Source organism: Chiloscyllium plagiosum, unplaced genomic scaffold (assembly GCF_037043375.1).
Source record: "Chiloscyllium plagiosum isolate Xiang-an unplaced genomic scaffold, Cpla_swu_hap1 HiC_scaffold_6, whole genome shotgun sequence".
Classification (NCBI taxonomy): Eukaryota; Metazoa; Chordata; class Chondrichthyes; order Orectolobiformes; family Hemiscylliidae; genus Chiloscyllium; species Chiloscyllium plagiosum.
The window spans coordinates 118,872,484-118,893,908 of NW_028270144.1; the positions used below are offsets into that span (position 1 = coordinate 118,872,484).

At 41.6% G+C, this 21,425-nt stretch overlaps 1 protein-coding gene across 1 annotated transcript in view; it reads right to left on the reverse strand.

The window, feature by feature from the left end:
• The window catches only part of prkx (protein kinase X-linked), a 131,621-nt gene that overhangs the window by 84,850 nt on the left and 25,346 nt on the right, over positions 1–21,425 (reverse strand). The window contains exon 2 of the mRNA XM_087988399.1: positions 3,167–3,335. Coding sequence (XP_087844525.1) covers positions 3,167–3,335 — 169 coding nt within the window. The remainder of the gene's footprint in view (positions 1–3,166; positions 3,336–21,425) is intronic.

Consider the following 21,425-nt stretch of genomic DNA (forward strand, 5'->3'; position numbering starts at 1 on the left):
ATAGGAAAGGAGCAGTCCCTGTACTGTGAATTTTCTGCAGACCCCCCAGTAGCAACAGAGACATGGAGGAGCAGATTGGGAGGCAGATTTTGGAAAGGTGCAGAAATAACAGGATTGTTCTCATGGGTGACTAACGTCCCTAAAGTGATTGGAACATACTTAGTTCAAATAGTTTGGATGGAGCAGTTTTTGTCAGGTGCGCCCAGGAGTGGTTCCTGATGCAATGTATAGATAGGCCGAGTAGAGGGGAGGCCACATTAGATTTGGTACTTTGCAACAAATCAGGCCACGTGTCAGATCTCTCAGGTAGAGATGATTTCGGTAACAGTGATCACAACTTCATAAGCTTTACTATACTCTTGGAGTGCGATAGGAGCAGACGATATGGGAAGGTATTTAATTGGGGGAGGGGGAATTACAATGCCATTAGGCAGGAACTAGGGCGCATAAAATGGCAACAGATGTTTTCACGGAAATGCACAACAGAAACATGGAGGTTGGTTAAGGTTGATGAAGGTAGAGCAGTGGATGTGGTGTACATAGATTTTAGTAAAGCGTTTGATAAGGTTCCCCGTGGTAGGCTTATTCAGAAACTAAGGAGGCAGGGGATACAGGGAAACCTGTCTGTCTGGATACAGAATTGAATAGCCCATAAAAGACAGAGGGCGATGGTAGATGGAAAGTATTCAGCCTGGAACTCAGTGACCAGTGGTATTCCACAGACATTGGTTCTGGGACCTCTGCTCTTTGAAATTTTTATAAATGACTTGGATGAGGAAGTGGAAGGGTGGGTTAGTAAGTTTGCCAATGACACAAAGATTGGAGGAGTTGTGGATAGTGTGAAGGGCTGTTGTAGGTTGCAACAGGACATTGACGGGATGCAGAACTTGGCTAAGAAGTGGCAGATGGAGTTCAAACTGGAAAAGTATGAAGTCATTACTTTGGAAGGCCGAATTTGAATGCACAATACAGGGTTAAAGGCAGGATTCTTGGCAGTGTGGAGGAACAGAGGGATCTTGGGGTCCAAAGTTGCCACTCAGTTTGTTAGGGTTGTTAAGAAGGCGTATGTGCATTGGCTTTAATTCGCAGAGGGATTGAGTTTAGGAGCCACAAGCTTATGCTGCAGCGCTATAGAGCCCTGGTTAGACCACACTTGGAATATTGTGTTCAGCCTCATTATAGGAAGGATGTGGAAACTTTAGAGATGGTGCAGAGGACATTTACCAAGATGCTGCCTGGACTGCAGGGCATGTCTTCTGAAGAAAGGTTGAGGGAGCTAGGGCTTTTCTCATTGGAGCAAAGGAAGAAGACAGGTGACTTGATAGAGGTCTACAAGACGTTGAGGGGCATAGACAGAGACCTTTTCCTATGACGGAAATGTCTATCACAAGGAGGCATAACTTTAAGATAACTGGAGGAAGGTTTAGGGCAGATGTCAAGGGTGAGTGCATGGAATACACAGGCAGTGGTGGTAATAAGTCAGATATACTAGGGACATTTAAGCGACTCTTGGAATAGGCGCATGGAAGTTAGTACAATGGAGGGTATGTAGGTTAGTCAGATCTTAGAGTAGGATAAAAGGCCAGCACAACATAGAGACCCCAAAAGGCCTGTACTATACTGTACTGTTCTATGTTTCTATGTTCTGTCAGGCAGTAGAGTAAGACTCCTGAGCCAGAGCTCGCCCACTCTGTCCATTTCTTTTTTGCTCCCTTCTCACTTTTTTCATTTGTACCTCCCGTCCTTGAGTGGCATCGGCGATTTCCAGGGTCAAAGTCAGCAGAGATGCCCGGCCTCAGTCTGAAATCAGACTCTCGGCACTTTCAGCTTGAACGTGAAGCCGTGCACCGTCTAGGTTGGAAGGAGTGTTTTCTGAACTTTTCTCTATTTTTCTAATTTATTGTTTGACTTTTTATTTCATTATTTTTCTTAACCTTTTGTCCCTAAGAATTTGTACCTAATCTGAACCTAGGGACCTTGGTATTTAATATGGCGCTGTAAGGAGCAACTTATACATTTTTCACTGTACTCACGAGTACATGTGACAATACAGCTAATTTTTGGAATTCTTGTAAAATTCTAACAGGCCGAGACAGAGGACAATGACAGCAAATACACAAAGCAGAGGATGAAGACTGAGGATATGGGGGTCAACATTTATGACTGAGATGAGGAGATTTACTCACCAAGACAGTAATTAGCATGTAGAATTTGTTACCAGAGTCAAGAGTTATACAGTACAGCAACAGATCGTTCAGTCCAACTCGTCAAATTAATCTAGTCCCATTTGTTAGCATTTGGCCCACATCCCTCAAAATCCATCCTATTCCTGTCCCCATCCTCATGCCTTTTAAATTGTAAATGCACCAGCCTCCACTATTTCCTCTGGAAGCTCATTCCGTACATGCACCAGACTCTGAAAAAGTTGCCCCTAGGTCCCTTTTGTATCTTTCCCGTCTCACCTTAAACCTATGAGTGCTATTCATCCTATAGTTTCCCTGCCACTCCTCAGCAATTGAGGCCAAAATACAATGATTTCAAAGTTGGATTTAGCACTTGGGGATAAAGGGATCAAAGGATAAGGAGGACAAACAGGATCAAACTATCGAGTTAGACGATCAGCCATGATTATAGTGAATGACAAAGCAGGCTTGAATGGCCTACTCTTAACTTGTGTTTTCATAAAGATGCATTTTTGTGTAGAGAATTAGAGAAAGGCAGAAATATAAAAATTTGTACTATCATATTCCGACCCGATGCAAATATAACTTGTTGTTACTGCAAATTAATGACAAATCTTGAGCTGGTTTGACATTAGAAGAGGCTACACCCAATATAGACCTCAAACATTCTTTTTAGCATGCAACTTTTCCATGCAATGGCAATTTTTCTAATGCTGAAGAGGTGTTAAATGTTTTCAATTTTTTTTCCACATCCAGCAATATCTAAAACCCATTCCCAGCATGGCATTATTGGAAAACAAAGGCTGGAGCTCAGTAAGGATTTAAAAATCTAGTGATTTAATTAAAAATTACTATACGTAAACTCAGCTATCCATGTAGGAGAGAAATTTAAACAAGCAATACTGTCTAAACAATGCATGAGTCTAATTAACGTACTGTATTAGTCAGACAAAATCATCTTCAGTAAACATAAGCCTACTTACAGCCTTATAAGAAATGGATGGCGGATCTCGCTTAAGATACTTTTCTCATTATGCACATGCTGTTCCTGTTTAAGCCGGATTACATCAGGAATGCTCATCACTTTCAAAGCACAGTATTCTCTGGTCTTCTGGTCTTTGACTAGCAGAACTCGTCCAAATGTTCCAGTCCCTGCAAACAGAATAAAGAAGGAGAAACAATATAACCTGCATTCAACTGAAACCTTACCGACACTTGACAAGCCCAAGCAGCAATTTGCAAATTATTTGCAGCTTATATTGAAAACTTTGCATTGAGCATGTATCTCAACAACATTAGTCAATTGATCATCACATTAATAACTACACATCCAAATGGTAGAACGTTTTCTGCTTTCAAATAATTATTCAAATGCAAGTACCAAAATTACATAAAATTCACTTAACCGAAAACACCTTCACGGCAAGAATACATTTCACACCTTAAACAGTAAATGCAACACTTATTGGTCCAAGTATTTTGATTCAATGCTTCAAAGAAATATAGTTGTATTAACACCACTTAAAAAGCAAAACAATAAACTTTGAGTATGTGACAATGCAAAAATAAAGTGAATGAAAGCGGGTAATGATAAGCAAGTTAACGTGAACAAAGAAAAATGTTTTCTATTTTAAACTTTCACAGTAGCTCCTTCATGAACTATTGAAAGCAGCTTGGTCAGACCACCATTCACATTCTCGAAAGATCAGTGACCATTTCAGAAAGGTGCAAAGTGGCAGAATCATTTTATGATGCTCCAGTGATGCAGGAAAGCTGTGGTTTATTGCCCTGATTAAGGTGCAACTGGGTAATGTGGAATCAGAGACGTGTTGATTATTTGTTAAAGGAAATTAAAAAAACAATTGCGATTTAATTTGCTTGTGTTAGCCCACAAATGACTAGACCTCATAACTTGCTGTTGCGCGAGATCCACAATTGATTTCACTAATAAAATTACAAGTATTGGCTTTCCCACAATTCAACAAATGAACAACAAGTATAAATGATAAAATGCTTCTAAATAGCCTGTGATTAATATAAGCTATCAAGTCAGGAACTGACTAGACTTTCCCCATTGCAGAGGTCAGTGTTAATAATAAATCAAACTTCACACATTCCATGAGCGAGTTCCAACCACGGCTCTTAAAAGTTTTTACATAGTAGTTTTTAATATTTCCAAATCATCAGCTTTCTCTGACATCCTTTAAACTTAGAAGGGGTTGATAACTGAAAAGAATAGAGGATTTGAACTTAGATGCGGAACATAGTGTGCAAATTTTGATCTTTGGACTAGTAATCACCCTTGAGCAACTGGATGCCATCATGCAAATGTTTCCTCCATCATGCCATAGCTACACCAATTTGCTTTCTGTTAATTATTGGCTATAAATGCAAATCTTTGGGTTTTCCATGAAAAACAATGTTAAATTGAATCAGCTAGCATTTAAGTTAATCAATTCAGAAACAATTTATTTGTGGGACACGTTCTGCTTCTCTTCAACTGAGTATGCTAAATCTCATTTCCTTCAGTGGAAAACAAAACATCTCTGCAAAAAATCTACTTAGCAACAGCAGTCATAAACTATATCAGTATTGGAGATTAAGCAGCCAGATTAAGTTATTTTTATGAAGTTACTGGATTTCTTAAAAAGTATTAAATATCTGATGGATAACGGTGCGTGTTGTCAACCAAGATAGACTTCAAAAAACTATTTAATATTGCAATATAGCAGAATGCTTACAAGGAAAATCGTAACTTAGTTTGGCAAATGGCTAAGTGGTAGCAGCAAAGGGTGTAAAAACTGTCATAGTGGAAAATAATTGCTAGAAGCAGCCCACAGGGATCCTTGTTGGGATCACTATTCACATAAACAAACAGATATTGCTGAAGTCCTGACCAACATTTATCCCTTAATTATAATACTGCCAAAAACATTTCAATTTGTGGGACCTTGCTGTGTGCAAATTCGTTAAGCTTTCCTCCTTCCAACAATATGCTTTTGGTAACAGTCATAACATTCAAATGTTTTTCATTGGCTGTGAGCTGCTCTGTCGAATTCTGCAAGTTCTCAGTTTAACATATCCATGTTTGTAGGTGATAAACGGATCTAATGCAAAATATGGCAATCAACATGCAATAAGCCAAAACAAACCTAGATTGGGCAACTTGGTTTGGCAGATAAATGGGCACTGGTCAACACAGATACCTTTAAACAGTTCAAGATAGACATTCTTGCATGCTTTGCCTATCAAATGGTATTGGCTTTGAGGCAAAGTGACTTGCTGTTTTCTAAATGCCATCACTATGTTGCCTGTTTTCATCTCCATAACATTATCCAACTCCACCACAGCCTCAGCTGTGATGCTAAAACTCTTTTCCATTCCATTAGTTATCACCAAACTGAGTTATTCTACTGCACTTCCAGAAGGCTTTCCACATTTTAGCCCCTGGTGTCCAAAATGCTCACCACATGTGGCAAATCAGCCACAAACAGAAAATGAAACAATACCACAAAGCTGGAGTTCAAACTGAAACAATGAATGAGTATGGGTCTCACTTAAAAAACTGTTATTTGTCAGCTGTCCCTAACTGAGCATGGACAAAGCAACCATGTTACTATTTGGCACACAGGAATCACACGTCAATCAGAACTTAACTTTATTTATCAGATGATAGCTCAATTGTTAGCTTTCTAATCGAACTGAAAGCTGAAACAAAGAAACAAATAAAAACACACCACCTGTTATTTTCTTTATTCTTGCTTTTTATGAATACATCTGTATCAAAACCTGCAGGACATTCACCGATCCACTGTGAAAGCTGGATCAATCTTCAAAAGTGACCAAAGCTTTTCAGTGAATTTAGTGACAGGATGTATGTTAATTACAGAAATTGGTTTTTGCCCAGCTGACAAAGGTTTTCGAGAAAACAGCTGATGTATGTGAGCATTGAGCAATAAGGCATAGTTGCAAGGAGAATCAAATTGGGCAATCTAGACAGGCAAGGGAAGTTCAGTATTGTGTTCAGCCATCGTCCGAATAACTAAAATCACTGACCAAAAAGAGGTGTATGCTGCTGCTTTCAAAGGAGAAATTACAGGAGGATGGCTATTAGCCAGAGGATCTATTAAATGCGTGGACACTAGTTCAAAAATAGGAGAGGATAGTGTTAAGTAAGGCAAAAGTCAGAAGGTAGGGGTCAAGACTCAGATTTGTTGATTCTTTTCCTTCCAAGTAGCCATAATATTTCAACTCTGATAAAATAGCAACAGTTCACTCTTGATTCAATTTGTTTTTAAAATAAACTGGAGCACACTATTTCAGTTAGCAGATTGTCACCATCCTTTGAGTTTGTATACAACAGAGTTCTTTGACGAACAAATTACAAAATCCTTTTGAAGTTATTATTCTGGATCTGGTATTGACAGCCTAAGTCTTGATTGATGAATGTTGAACACTGTTGGAAAGAACTGAAATCCTGTTGGACAATTCTGCATAAACTTGGTGTTATCTAAAATTCTGATCCCAATGTCTTAACTTCTGCCAAATCCCATTCACACTGTGATACTCTGATGACTGATCCACAGTGGTTTACTGTTAAACAGTGTCAACTTAAAGATCACCCTCAAAATTAAATCCCTGCTTGGTCTCATCTCTCATTATCTCTAACCTCCTCTAGCCCTCTATCAAGTCTACTAAAACTAGTGCCAGCAAAATAATCTATCACCATGCTATTAATATCACCATAGTCTTGCATTGTGAGAAGAAAAGGTTAGAGGAAAATAGGGGGGAATTAAATTAATCTCAAAATGATAATCTTACTCATCCCTTAAGGCAAAGGTGGCTATGTTTGTCGTCTTAAGAATTCCATTGCATTCCAATGATATACAGATGACTGCAAAGATACTATTGAACACAGGATAGGATACCGCAAATCACTGAGTTTTGGACAGATCACTAGTTCAGGATTGCCTCTGCTTAAATTTCTCTCCACTTGATAAAACAAATGAATTTAGAGCAGGAATGAGTCACTCAGTCTCCTGAACCTGCTCCGCCATTCAATAAGGTTACAGCTGATCTGATTATTTCACATTCCTGCCTGTGATAACCTTACACTCCCTTATCAAGAATCTACCTCCAGTTAAAAAAAATTCAAACACTGCTTGTACTGTCTCTTGAGGAAGGAAGTTCCAAAGACTCATGGCGTTCTTTGAAACGAACATTTCTATCGTGTGTAGTTGAAATTCCTTTACTTTTTGATAAAGACAGTACCATTTTTTTATTTGGTGGATATTGTCTTTTAGGATTGAGCCACTAAGCTATCTGGTCAAGTCTTTGGTGACCAGTCTTGGTTTAACTAAATTGAGATTCGGGTATAACCCTTCTTCACGGCTAGGGGCAGGTGTGGGTGGAGCGGCAGATAAAAGGGGTGGCGGGGGCAGGGGTGGTGACGTGGGGATAGATAAAGACAGGTATCCCCCGACTCCTTTCCCAGCCCCTTCCATCCCTTCCACTGCTCCGTGTCACCAAATTCATTCTTCCCACTGGTCAATTAGGTTGTACCCTCTACCTGTCTTCACCTATTCCCAATTAGCCACCCTGACCCACCACGCCCTTTATCTGCAGCTGCCCACCACACCCACCCCCAGCCCTGAAGAAGGGTTACACCAGAAATGTCGACTTCTCCTGATGCTGACTGTCTTGTTCTCAATAAGCGTCATAAGCTGTTTACATGTGCTTGCCCTGCTATTCCACTGGTGAGGTGGGGGCTCCATTGGGAGGGGACAGGCAGATGAAAACCCAAGTCCAGATAGCCTAAGGTACATGTCATTGATGTTGAGATTTTCCTGAGTGGGTGTGCTGGTGTTCCAGCATTCCACACACTACCCTTTTCCAGAACTGGCAAACACCCAATGTAGGAAGGAAATCTTACAAAGCAGAGGGAAAACAACAACATTATCATAATTTTGACATACTGTGGCACATTCAGCATGGAACCAGCAGCAAGTAAACAATTAGTCAATGGGAAATCATAAAGCATAGTCTTGAAAACCTTGGTCTTTGCTTGGAGTTTCAGATTTAGCTGCTTCCCATCCAAGCGATATCTGACCGAAGTCAGGATCACCACCATGGAAGGTATCAGACAACATGGTGGACAGAACATGAAGAGGAATGGCACTCTCAAAAGCCCTGTTTAACACCATTAGATTTGTCACAATAGAGGGAATGAAATTAGACAGTGGGGAGGGACAAAGTGTTCAATTTAGCATTACACAGGGAAGTACTCCTAGAGTAGTTAAGAAAGTGGCCCCAGAAGCATTGAATGCTTTGATGGTAAACTTTCAAGATTCTCTACACTTTGGAACAGTTCCTAAGGATTGGAGGGCAGCTAATGCAACACCAGTACTTATCAAGAGCATGTTTAGATTAGATTAGATTACTTAGTGTGGAAACAGGCCCTTCGGCCCAACAAGTCCACACCGACCCGCCGAAGCGTATACCACCCAAACCCATACTCCTACGTTTACCCCTTCACCTAACACTACGGGCAATTTAGCATGGCCAATTCACCTAACCTGCACATTTTTGGATTGTGGGAGGAAACCCACGCAGCCACGGGGAGAATGTGCAAACTCCACAGAGAGTCGCCTGAGGCGGGAGTTGAACCCGGGTCTCTGGCGCTGTGAGGCAGCAGTGCTAACCACTGTGCCACCGTGCCGCCCACGGTATAAAAATAAGGCAGAGAGAAATCACGGAATTATAGACTGATGAGCCCTACATCAGTGTTAGGAAAAATGCTAGGGTCCATTTCAATAGAGTTACTAGCAGAGCACTTGGAAAACTGTGAAAAGATCAGGATGCATGACAAACTTACAGGATTTTTTTCAAGGACGTAACTAGAAGAATTAATAAAGGGGGAGTCGGTGAACGTGGTTCATTTGTAAAACGTTCCAATATATAATACAGGCAGCAGCTTTGTGAAGTTGGTGATTAAGTTGTGCTGTGATAGGGTAATAAGGGTGTATGCATCACAGGAAATGATGGAATATCACATGTTCTTGCTCCCTCTTGCAGCACTGTGGTTAGATGACGCTAAGGCAGTTTGTATGCGTACAGATGATTGCGCAATGTTTGACAACTCCTCAGACATTGAACCAGTCTGTCTCCAAATGCAGCAAGACCTGAATAATATTCAAATTTGAGCTGAAACATGGTGAGTAAAATTCATACCAAACAAATGTCAGATCATGACCGTCAAACCATTGCTCTTTGATATTGAATAATGTCGCCATCATTGAATTCTCACATCCTAGGGGGGTAACCACTGATCAGAAACTGAACTGGAACAGCCATATAAACACATTGGATACAAAAGCTAGCTACTAGCGAGCATCTCACTTCCTGCCTCCCAAAAGACTGTCGTTCATTCAGGAGGTTGAATCACAGAGGTCTACAGCATGGAAACAGGCCCTTCGACCCAACTTCCCCATGTCGCCCAGTTTTCAAAATTAAACTAGTCCCACTTTAAGGCGTTTGGTCCTTATCCATCCACACACATCCCAAACATGTACCTGTCTAAACGTTTGTTAAATGACAGAACTGTATTTGCTTCCACCTCTACCTCTGGCAACCTATTCCAAACAAACACTCACCATGCTCTGTTTGAAAAGAACTGCCCCTGTGGAAACTAGGTAAGAAACTGCAGGGCCCACAGTGGAGGTATCTGTATCATTGACAGCCACAGGTGTGGAGCTGGAAGACTGGAGGATGGCTAATGCTCTTCCTGCCTCCACAAGGCTCGGAGTCCCTCTCCCACTGTACCCCATTCATCCCCTCTGCCCTGAAGCAAACCCACTGCTACAACCACATCTCCCTCCTCCAACCCAGCACTGCCCTCTTTACCTGTCCCACCTATCCAGCTTCCTTCCCACCTATCCACTCCATGCTCCTCAACAACCTATCGCCTTCCCAACTACCTCTCCCCAGCACCCTCCACCCTCTTATTTATCTCTTATCCCCACTCCCTGCTCCCAACATTCTTGATACAGGGCTTATGCCCGAAACGTTGACTCACCTGATCCTCGGATATTGCCTGATCTGTTGCGCTTGTCCAGCGGCACACTTTACAACTGACTCTCCAGCAACTGCAGTTTTCACTTTCTCTCATTATTTAAAGAAAGATTTTCAGGAAAGAAAAGACTGGAGAGCCTAACATCAGTGTTGAATAAGTTGTTAGAAGAGTTTGAGACAGGATCTACAGGAAAGGGAAGGACGGATTAGTGAAAGTCATCACAGCTTTGTGCATGGGAAACCATCTCTCTCAAATTTGATTTGAGTTTTATTTGAAAAGTTGACCATTGAGATCCATTATTAAAGTAGTGTGGTAGACATTGTCTACATGGCCTTCAACAAAGTTCCACAAGGTAGGCTGGCTAGTAAGGTCATATGGGATCCAGAGAGAGCTAGCCAATTGGAATAAAAATCAGGTTGACGGTAGGAGACAAAAAATGATGGAAGAGGATTGTTGTTTAGACTGGAGGCCTGTTACTAGCAGTGTGCTGAAAGGATTGGTGCTGGGTCCACTGTTGTACATCATTTATATAATCAATTTGGATGAGAATACAGGAGGCATGGTTAGTAAATTTATGGATGACACCAAAGTTGGTGGTATGCTGGACAGTGAAGAACGTTATCTAAGAGTACAACTGGATCTTGATCAACTGGACCAGTGGGCTGAACAAAGACAAATGGGGTTTAATGCAGACAAATGTGAGGTGTTGTATTTAGGCAAGACAAACCAGGGCAGCACTTGCATATTTAAAGGTAGGGCTCTTGGGAGTGTTGTTGAACAGAGAGATCAAGGGGTGCAGGTACATTATTCCCTGAAAGCAGTGTCACTGGTAGACAGGGTGATGAAGATGGCATTTGGCATGCATGCCTTTATCGGTCAGCGCACTGAGTACAGGAATTGGGACGTCATGCTGCAGTTGCAAAAGACAATGGTATGGCCACAGTTGGAGTACTGTGTGCAATTCTGGTTACCCTGCTAGAAGGAAGATATTATTAAACTGGAAAGGGTGCAAATAAGTCTTACAAGGATGCTACCAAGACTAGAAAGTTTGAGTTATAAGGATAGGCTGGGACCTTTTCCCCCTCGTGCGATGGAAGCTGAGGTGATAAGCTAATAGCATAGGTCTTTTCCCAGAGTAGGAGTCCAAAGGGACACAGGTTTAAGATGAGGGGGGGGGGGGGGGGGGAAGATTTAAAACGGACCGGAGGGGTAACATTTTCCACATAGAAGGTCATGCATTTTGGAATGAGCTGCCAGAGGAAGTGAAAGAGGTGGATACAATTACAGCATTTAAAAGGCATTTGGACAGGTATATGGATAGGAAAGGTGGAGAGAAACATGGGCCAAAAGCAGGCAAACAGGACTAGTTCAGTTTAGGAAACCTGGTCAGCATGGATGATTATGGCTGTATGATTGAACGTCCCTCACTTACCTGGATGAGCGTAGTTCCAAAAGCACTTAAGAAGCTTGACATCATCAAGAACAAAGCAACCCACGGGATTTGCACTACATCCTTAAACATCCTTGGGGAGACACTGAATGAATACTTTTCATCAGTATTCACTCTGGAACAGGACATTGTTGCCGATGTGAATATTGAGTCACAATTAATTAGAATGGACGGCTTTGAGGTATGTAGGGAAGAGGTGTTGGAAATTCTGGGAAGGGTGAAAATAGATAAGTCCCCTGGGCCTGATGGCATTTATCCTAGGATTCTCTGGGAAGCAAGGGAGGAGATTGCAGAGCCATTGGCCTTGATTTTTATGTCCTCGTTGTCTACAGGAATAGTGCCAGAAGACTGGAGGATAGCAAATGTGGTTCCCTTGTTCAAGAAGGGGAGTAGGGATAACCCTAGTAACTATAGGCCGGAGAGTCTCACTTCTGTTGTGGGCAAAGTCTTAGAGAGAATTGTAAGGGATAGGATTTATGAACATCTAGATAGGAATAATGTGATCAAGGACAGTCAGCATGGTTTTGTGAAGGGCAGGTCGTGCCTCACAAACCTTATTGAATTCTTTGAGAAGGTGACTAAGGAGGTAGACGAGGGTAAAGCGGTAGATGTGGTGTATATAGATTTTAGTAAGGCGTTTGATAAGGTTCCCCATGGTAGGCTACTGCAAAAAATACGGAGGTATGGCATTGAGGGTGAGTTGGAGGTTTGGATTAGGAATTGGCTGGCTGGAAGACGACAGACGGTAGTAGTTGATGGTAAAGGTTCATCTTGGAGTGCAGTTACTAGCGGTGTTCCGCAAGGATCTGTTTTGGGACCATTGCTGTTTGTCATTTTTATAAATGACCTGGAGGAGGGGCTGGAAGGTTGGGTGAGCAAGTTTGCGGATGATACGAAAGTCGGTGGAGTTGTTGACAGTGAGGAAGGATGTGTCAGGTTACAGCGGGATATAGATAAGTTGCAGAGCTGGGCAGAAAGGTGGCAAATGGAGTTCAATGTAGCTAAGTGTGAGGTGATTCACTTTGGTAAGAGTAACAAAAAGATGGGGTACTGGGCTAATGGTCGGATACTTGGCAGTGTGGATGAGCAGAGGGATCTTGGTGACCATGTACACAGATCTCTGAAAGTTGCCACCCAGGTAAATAGTGCGGTGAAGGCGGCATATGGCGTACTGGCTTTTATTGGTAGAGGAATTGAGTTCTGGAGCCCTGAGGTCATGTTGCAGTTGTATAAGACTCTGGTGCGGCCGCATCTGGAGTATTGTGTGCAGTTTTGGTCGCCATACTATAGGAAGGATGTGGAGGCACTGGAACGGGTGCAGAGGTGGTTTACCAGGATGTTGCCTGGTATGGTAGGAAGATCGTATGAGGAAAGGCTGAGGCACTTGGGACTGTTTACATTGGAGAAAAGAAGGTTTGGTGTGACTTGATAGAGGTGTACAAGATGATTAGGGGTTTAGATAGGGTTGACCAGGAGAACCTTTTTCCACGTATGGAGTCAGCTATTACGAGGGGGCATAGCTTTAAATTAAGGGGTGGTAGGTATAGGACAGATGTTAGGGGTAGTTTCTTTACTCAGCGAGTCGTGAGTTCATGTATTGCCCTGCCAGTAGCAGTGGTGGACTCTCCCTCTTTATGGGCATATGGAGGATAGTGGGCTAGTGTAGGTTAGGTGGGCTTGGATCGGTTCAACATCGAGGGCCAAAAGGCCTGTACTGCGCTGTATTTTTCTATGTTCTATCCACTTCTATTGCTTCGTTGTAACAATGCGTACCATGTACAAAATGCACTTCAAACAAACAAAGATCCTTAGACAGCACCTTTTGGACCCAGGAATACTACCTTCTAGAAAGATGAGGGCAGCCAACACATGAGAATGCCACCAGCTGCAAGTTCCCCAAGCTATTCACCAACCTAACTTGGAAATATATCCTACTTCCTTGAATGTCACTCGGGCAAAATACTAGAATTCTCTCCCTAATGGCAATATCGGTATACCTCCAGCACATGGCTGGTGCACTTCAAGAAGGTAATTCACTGCTACCTTTTCAAGGATAACTAGGGACGGAATCAATGCTGGCCCAAACCAGCAATGTCTTTGTCCCATGAGGGAATAACATGAAAGAGCAAAAATGTGGCAGATGGAACTCGATGTCAATAGACAAAAGACATTATACTTTAGTTAAAGAAAGGTAATTATTGTTCAAATATAGTTGGGTAATGTGGAAGGGTAAGAGCATTTTGTGGTTGAAGCTCAGTGGACTTTATGACCAATGTATTATTGTACAAAGCAATAAAAAGCTAATGGAATGCTGTGTTATGTTAAATAGAATGAATATAAAAGTTGGGTCGTGTTGGTGAATCTATTTAAATCTGAAGGGAAATTACAATTGCCTTAGATAAAGTTGTTTTGGGCTCCACATTGCAAGAAGAATGTTGAGAAAGCATCACTTCAGATTCACTGGGATAAAACCATGATGAGGGAACAGAAACACTAAAAGATAGATTATGGGATGATACAATGGAACTAAACTGCAACTTCTTTTTATTTCTAAATTACGTATAATGTATTGTGTAGTCACAAAGTGCACAAGTACTTTTAAAATATTGTTGCTGTTGAGTTAAGTTTCTGGAAAAAAAACACACTGGCAAGGACACAAAGTAAAACATCTCATTGCTACATGCCTGGAGATTTTATATATATGATAGGATTCATTCCCATGGCTCATTAGGTGCCTGCATTTACAGTACTTGCTACCAAGACATACAACAGCTATGTTTTATTTAACATTGACTCTGCACAACATGAATTGGCTAAACAGCTCAGACCTGTTGAAGTTAGCTCTAAATGAGTTTTCTGCATACACTGAAGATGCTTTCACGTTCTTTAATATCATACATTACATGCACATTTGGGAGCAATCGTGTAGTCATGTGTACTTTTGACATTGCCAGCTTATTTACAGCACGCTGATAACTGTACACCGTCACTGTATCATGGCAATCTATATGAACATGTGCTGGAATCTGGATTCAAACCTACAATCTCATGTAGCTATGTTCTGTTTCAATAACATCATGTACTCGCAAATAGATGACAACTGACATGGGATCTCCTCTAGTCTCAGTTCCAGTTAATGTATTTGTTTGCTACAATAAGCAGCCCACTTTTGGTAGAAAGACCACTAACTTATTACATAGTTCCAATGTGTAAGTGACTTGTTTATATTTCTTTACATAGTTTACAAATTTCTTTACATAGTTTAATTAACTCCATCCTGCACTCAAATCTACCAGTGAAAGGGGGTAATCAAAGTGCTGCCTCACAGCACCAGGGTCCCAGGTTTGATTCCAGCCTTGGGCGACTGTCTGCGTGGGTTTCCTCCGGGTGCTCCGGTTTCCTCCGACATTCCAAACATGTGCAGGTTAGGTCAATTCGCCATGCTAAATTGTCCATAGTGTTAGGTGCATTAGCCAGAGGGGGGTGTTACTCTTCGGAGTGTCAGTGTGGACTTGTTGGGCTAAGGGCCTGTTTCTACACTGTAGGGAATCTAATCTAATCTAATCTAAACTCTTTTTCCTTGATACAGTTGTAGAGGTCAGAAAATGCGACTTCTATCTATCAAAAGCTTATATTCACCCAGACAATATTTACACTGGAATTCACGAACTGCAAGATGAATCTCATTACCAACATTGTGCAGAGGGTCCTAGTCATCTGATCCATTTAAGTGTGACACGGAGACTGGGCATCAAAACCACCAAGTGATAGATAGCCGAATCAAATCACCATTCACTTTATGTCACAAAACCTCATGAGAGGCTATGTCCATGACTTTTGACCCTAATCAGAGACCAGTCAACCTCCAATTACCCTGGAAGGTGAAGGTGTCACGAAAATATGACTGGGGTGAAGCTTGCTGCCTCATAGTGCTACTGTGCAGTAAATCCCTGAGTAGTTTTCTCCATTAACAGGATGCTGTCATCAAGCCAAAACTAAAATTTGCCTCAGGCACAAATGAGTAATATGATGTAAAAGTTCCAGTGCCAAGTAAGTAGGTCATATGCCCCATTGATTGGTGAACTATACCAAACGGCAAATCCAACTGACCATTTGCAGCTGGCAGAATGGCACTACTGCTCAACCAGCATCAAAGGTTCATTTACCTTAAGACATGAATTTGCAATTGGAAATAATTTACTAAATAATCTGGATTGTGGCAAGATTTCCATCAGAAACTAGTTTAAAATCATCAGTCAGGCCCACAGTGTGATGCATTTACACTTAGTAGAAGCTATAACTTCCGCCTAGGAACCCTCCAACCATGAGGAATGAACTCAGATTTCTCCAGTTTCCTCATTTCCCCTCCCCCCACCTTCTCTCAGTCAAATCCCTCGAACTCAGCACCGCCTTCCTAACCTGCAATCTTATTCCTGACCTCTCCGCCCCCACCCCCACTCCAGCCTATCACCCTCACCTTGACCTCCTTCCACCTATCACATTTCCAACGCCCCTCCCACAAGTCCCTCCTCCCTACCTTTTATTTTAGCCTGCTGGACACACTTTCCTCATTCCTGAAGAAGGGCTCATGCCCGAAATGTCGATTCTCCTGCTCCTTGGATGCTGCCTGACCTGCTGCGCTTTTCCAGTAACACATTTTCAGCTCTGATCTCCAGCATCTGCAGTCCTCACTTTCTCCTATAAACATAAATACCCAAGACCTTGTTTTATCTAGGCCAAAGGAATTTGTACATATATTGCAGCTATTTCAAAAACAGAGGGTACAAAGACAGCTAAATTCTACTGCATCCCATGACAACATCCTGACCAATAAGACTCTACCTGCCTGATTTGACAATTAAAATTAACCGTTAAATGTTCTTGCTGTATTTCCATGGCAATTAGAGTCAAAAATGTATAGTGCAGAAACAGACTATTCAGTCCAACTTGCCCATGCCAACTGGATATCCTAAATGAATCTAGTCCCATTTGCAAGCATTTGGCCTACATCCTCTCAACTCTTCCTATTCATATACACATCCAGGTGGCTTTTACTTATTGTAATTGTACCATCCTCCACCACTTCCTTTGGCAGTTTATTCCACACACACACAATCCTCTATATAAAAACATTTCCCCTTAGGTCCCTTTTAAGTCTTTCCCGTCTCAACTTAAATCTTATGGCCCAACAAATCAGCACCCTGTTCACACACTGTATAGTATGTTGCCTCAGTCTGATTTCTAGCATCCCCAATTCTTTGGTTTGTATGCCTGGATGCCCTTGATCAGTTGGTGGTGAACTGCCTTCTTGAACCAGTGTAATCCATTTTATTAGATGAGCCCACAATGCTGTTAAGGTGGGAGCTCAATTTTAATCCTGGTGACTTTGAAATGAGCAGCAATATATTTCCAAGTCAGAAAGGGGGAATTTGGAGGGGAATTTGCAAATGTGTTCCCATGTATCTGCTGCTTTTACCCTTCTTGATGGTAGGGTTTATGGGTTTGGAAGGTGGGTTTGTGGACATACAGCCCATCAAGTAAATCCCTTTGTTCTGGATGATCAAGCTTTTTTGAAGGTTGTTGGAGCTGCATTAATCCATGCAAGTGAGAATTATTTTGTCAGTTTCATGACTTGTGAGTTGTAGATGGTAGACAGGGTTTGGGGAGTCAGGAGATGAGTTGCTCGCTGCAGTATTCTCAGTCTCTCATCTGTTCTGGCAACCTGAATATTTATACAGTTAGTTCAGTTTAGTTTCTAGTCAACTGCAGCCCAGAGGTGGTTGACTGTGGCCACCTATTATTTTTTTCAAACATCACAGTTCTGGTAATTAATTGGGACTACAGAGGAACCTCGATTATCCGAAGGACCAGTGCAGGGAGTATTTCGTTTGCCAGATAATCAAATGCCGGATAACAGTTTAGCCAAGCATCGACCTTGCGACAATGCCAGATAAGAAGAAATTCGGATAATCGAGGTTCCTCTGTATATACACATACACAGTCACTTGACAAACCAGAGGTTGCACCATCAAATTTGATGTCCTGTAACTCTATTAATATATAATATGCATTTTTCTAATCCTTGCTCATTGTGGTTGACTTTTCCAATCTTCAGGCAACTACTGATCCTTCCAAACTGGGGTTCATCCGCGTGGGCCTTCTCTAAACTGCCTCCAATGAAATAATATCTTACCTTAAGTAAAGGAACCAAACCTGTTCACTATACTCCAGATGTGATTTCATCTTGTAGTCCTAATAAAAAATTCCTGCTCTTATACTCCAACTCCTTGAAGTAAGGGCCAACATTCCATTAGACTTCCTGGTTACCCATCGCACTCATGTGTTAGCTTTCTACGTTCATGTGGAAACATCCTCAAGTCCCTTTGTTTTGGTTTTCTGCAGTTTTATCTGGCAGAAATTATATTCTTTTATTCTCCAATCCAAAACAAAACAAACTTGTCATTTTTCCACAACATACTGCATTTGCCAACTTTGTATCCATTTGCTGAACTTAGCAATCTCTCTCTGGGATCACTCATTTCATCTAAACAGGCATGACCCAAACAGCCCGCAACTTAAACCACCCAAGCCAGAATTCAGAATGGCCTCAATCCAGAGGCTATGATGAGCCTGAACAACTTGAAATAACCAAATGGCTGAGTAGTTGCAACCAATTTCTGGATGCCCTTCAACTTCCAGTCTTCTATTAGAATTATATACTAACAAGCATTTATTATAGAACAAATATAATAGCTTACATGCTGTAGATAGAATAGGACGTATGGGGGCATTGTTTGTGTGTCTTGGGTAGCCTTTGTGTGCGACCATTGTATGCCATGAGAACAAATCCTATCACATATATCACCAGGTAGGTGACCACCCTTACACAAGTCAAACATGGACTTGCGCAGCTTGGTTTGGAGTGTGGCAGATCCTTTAGTTATGAATTTTATAGAATCATTGAAGAATCATAGAATTCCAATAATGCAGATAGAGGTCATTCTGTCCATTGAATCTCAAGTGACAGCTTAGATCTCCAGTAATGTTATCACCGCAGTGGTTATCTTGGGGCTCGGAGTGAAAATACACCCCTCTCTTTTAAATTTTTAAAAACTATGTACTGGAATTAAAAATATCATTGGATGGAGTAAGGCTAGAACCAACCTCCATCAATCACATTAGAACTTTCCAGCAACTTTTCGTATTGCACTTATCAAAACTAGGACACAAAACATACTTGAAAAAATATTTTACACAGCTTGAAGAGGACTCCGATGACTGTTTGGGCCACCATTAGCGTCGACATGCAGCAACATGCAATTTTAATTCTTAGTCCAAGCATTTAGATTCTGATTGGTTAGATTGTTGTTGACGCAGCAGAACTTGGATGTCTCCATGGCCTCTCTTTTTGATAAATCTATAAAACATGTGCAAATTCCTTTTGACTAAGTAAAACAGGGTCCCAAGTATTTATGTCTGTAACTTCTAGATATTTTCTAATCAACCTGTTCACGGATGTTTTCAAACATCCCTGGACCAGGTGCGACTTGAACATGGACCTCCTGGCTCAAAGGTAGGGACACTACCATGGCACCTCAAGAGCCTTAGTGCACAAAAATGCATCAGTGTGAACCCAGCTAATAATTTTAAATTGGTTTAATTTTGAATAAATCAAATGAGCAGAATTACATCTAATTTAAAATCCAACTTGCCACATTACCCTTTTACCATCCATGTACCAGTCTTCCATGTGGGATATTGTGAAAGTCTTTGATGAAAACTATTTACACTACATCAACTGCACGATCATCATCTCCACACTTAGTCCCTCGTACAAAAAACATTAGCAATTACTCAAAAAAGCTTGAGCAATCACATGGAAAAATGTGGGTTGATTACGAAGAATGATTGATGAGGCAAAGGCAGTGGATGCGGTCTACATGGACTATAAGGCATTTGATAAGGTACCTCACAGCAAGCTAGTACAAAAGGTTACCATCTCATGAGATCCGGGGGTGTGCTAGTCAGACGGATACAGCACTGCCTGGGTCATAGACATTAAAAATCACAACATCAAGTTATAGTCCAACAGGTTTAATTGGAAGCACTAGGTTTTGGAGCGCTGCTCCATCATCAGGCTTCCAAATAAACCTGGTGGACTAAAACTTGGTATTGTGAGATTTTTAACTTTGTTCATCCCAGTCCAACACCAGCTCCTCTACATAAATAAATGATTAGACAAAGGGTCAGATAAACTCAAAACGTCAGCTCTTTTCTCTCCTTACAGATGCTGCAAGACTTGCTGAGATTTCCCAGCATTTTCTCTTCTTTGGGACCAGCTCCTCTACATCTTGGTCATAGAAGATCGAGTAGCATGGAAGAGTGCTTTCGAGAATGGAGATCAGTAACAAGTGGTGTTCCACAGGGATCAGCGATGTTGTTTGCAGTTTTATATAAGTGACCTGGAGGAAAACGTAGGTGGTTTGCGAAGTCAGCGGATGACATCAAAACTAGCGGAGCTGTAGACAGTGAGGAGGAGTGTCAAAGGATACAGCAGAATATAGATAGATTGCAGATTTGAGCGGAGAAAATGCAGATGGAACTTCACAGAGTCATACAGCACAGAAACAGACCCTTCAGTCCAACCCTTCCATGCGAACCAGATATCCTAATATAATCTAGTCCCATTTGCCAGCACTTGGCCCATACCCCTCCAAACCCTTCCTATTCATATATCCATCCAGATGCCTTTTAAATGTTGAAATAGTACCAACCTCCACTACTTCCTCTGGCATCACATTCCATACACGCGCCACACTTTGCATGAAAAAGTTGCCCGTTTGGTCTCTTTTATATCTTTTCCCCCTCACCCTAAACCTATGCCCTCTAGTTCTGGACACCCCCACCCCAGGGAAAAAACCTTGTCTATTTATCTTATCCATGCCCCGCGTGATTTTATAAACCTCTAAGGTCACCCCTCAGCCTCCGATGCTCCAGAGGAAACAGCCCCAGCCTATTCAGCCTCTCCCTATAGCTCAAACTCTCCAACCCGAGCAACATCCTTGTAAATATTTTCTGAACCCTTTCAAGTCTCACAACACTGTTCCATTGGGAAGGAGACCAGAATTGCACACAATATTCCAAAAGCAACCTAACCAATGTCTTATATAGCCTCAACATGACCTCCCAACTTTGGTACTCAATACTCTGACCAATAAAGGAAAGCATACCAAAGGCCTTCTTCGTTATCCTATCTACCTGCGACTTCACTTTTTAGGTGTGAACCTGCATTCCAAGGTCTCTTTGTTCAGCAACACTCCCTAGGACCTTACCATTAAGTGGATAGGGCCTGTTAAGATTTGCTTTTCCAAAACGCTGCACCTCGCATTTATCTAAATTAAACTCCATCTCCCATTCCTCAGCCCATTGGCCCATCTGATCAAAATCACATTGTATCCTAGGTAATCTCCTTCGCTGCCCAATACACCTCTAATTTTGGTTTTAATCCCAATAATTTGATGGAAAATCAAATTCAGGTGCACATTACACAATAAATGCAGGACCCTTTTGAGCACTGACATACAGAAGGATCTGGGCGTACAGGTCACAGATCGCTGAAAGTGGCAACACAGGTGAATAAGATAGTCCAGAAGGCATACAGCACACTTGCCTTATCAGCTGGGGCATCGAATATAAAAGTTTACAAGTTATATTATAGCTG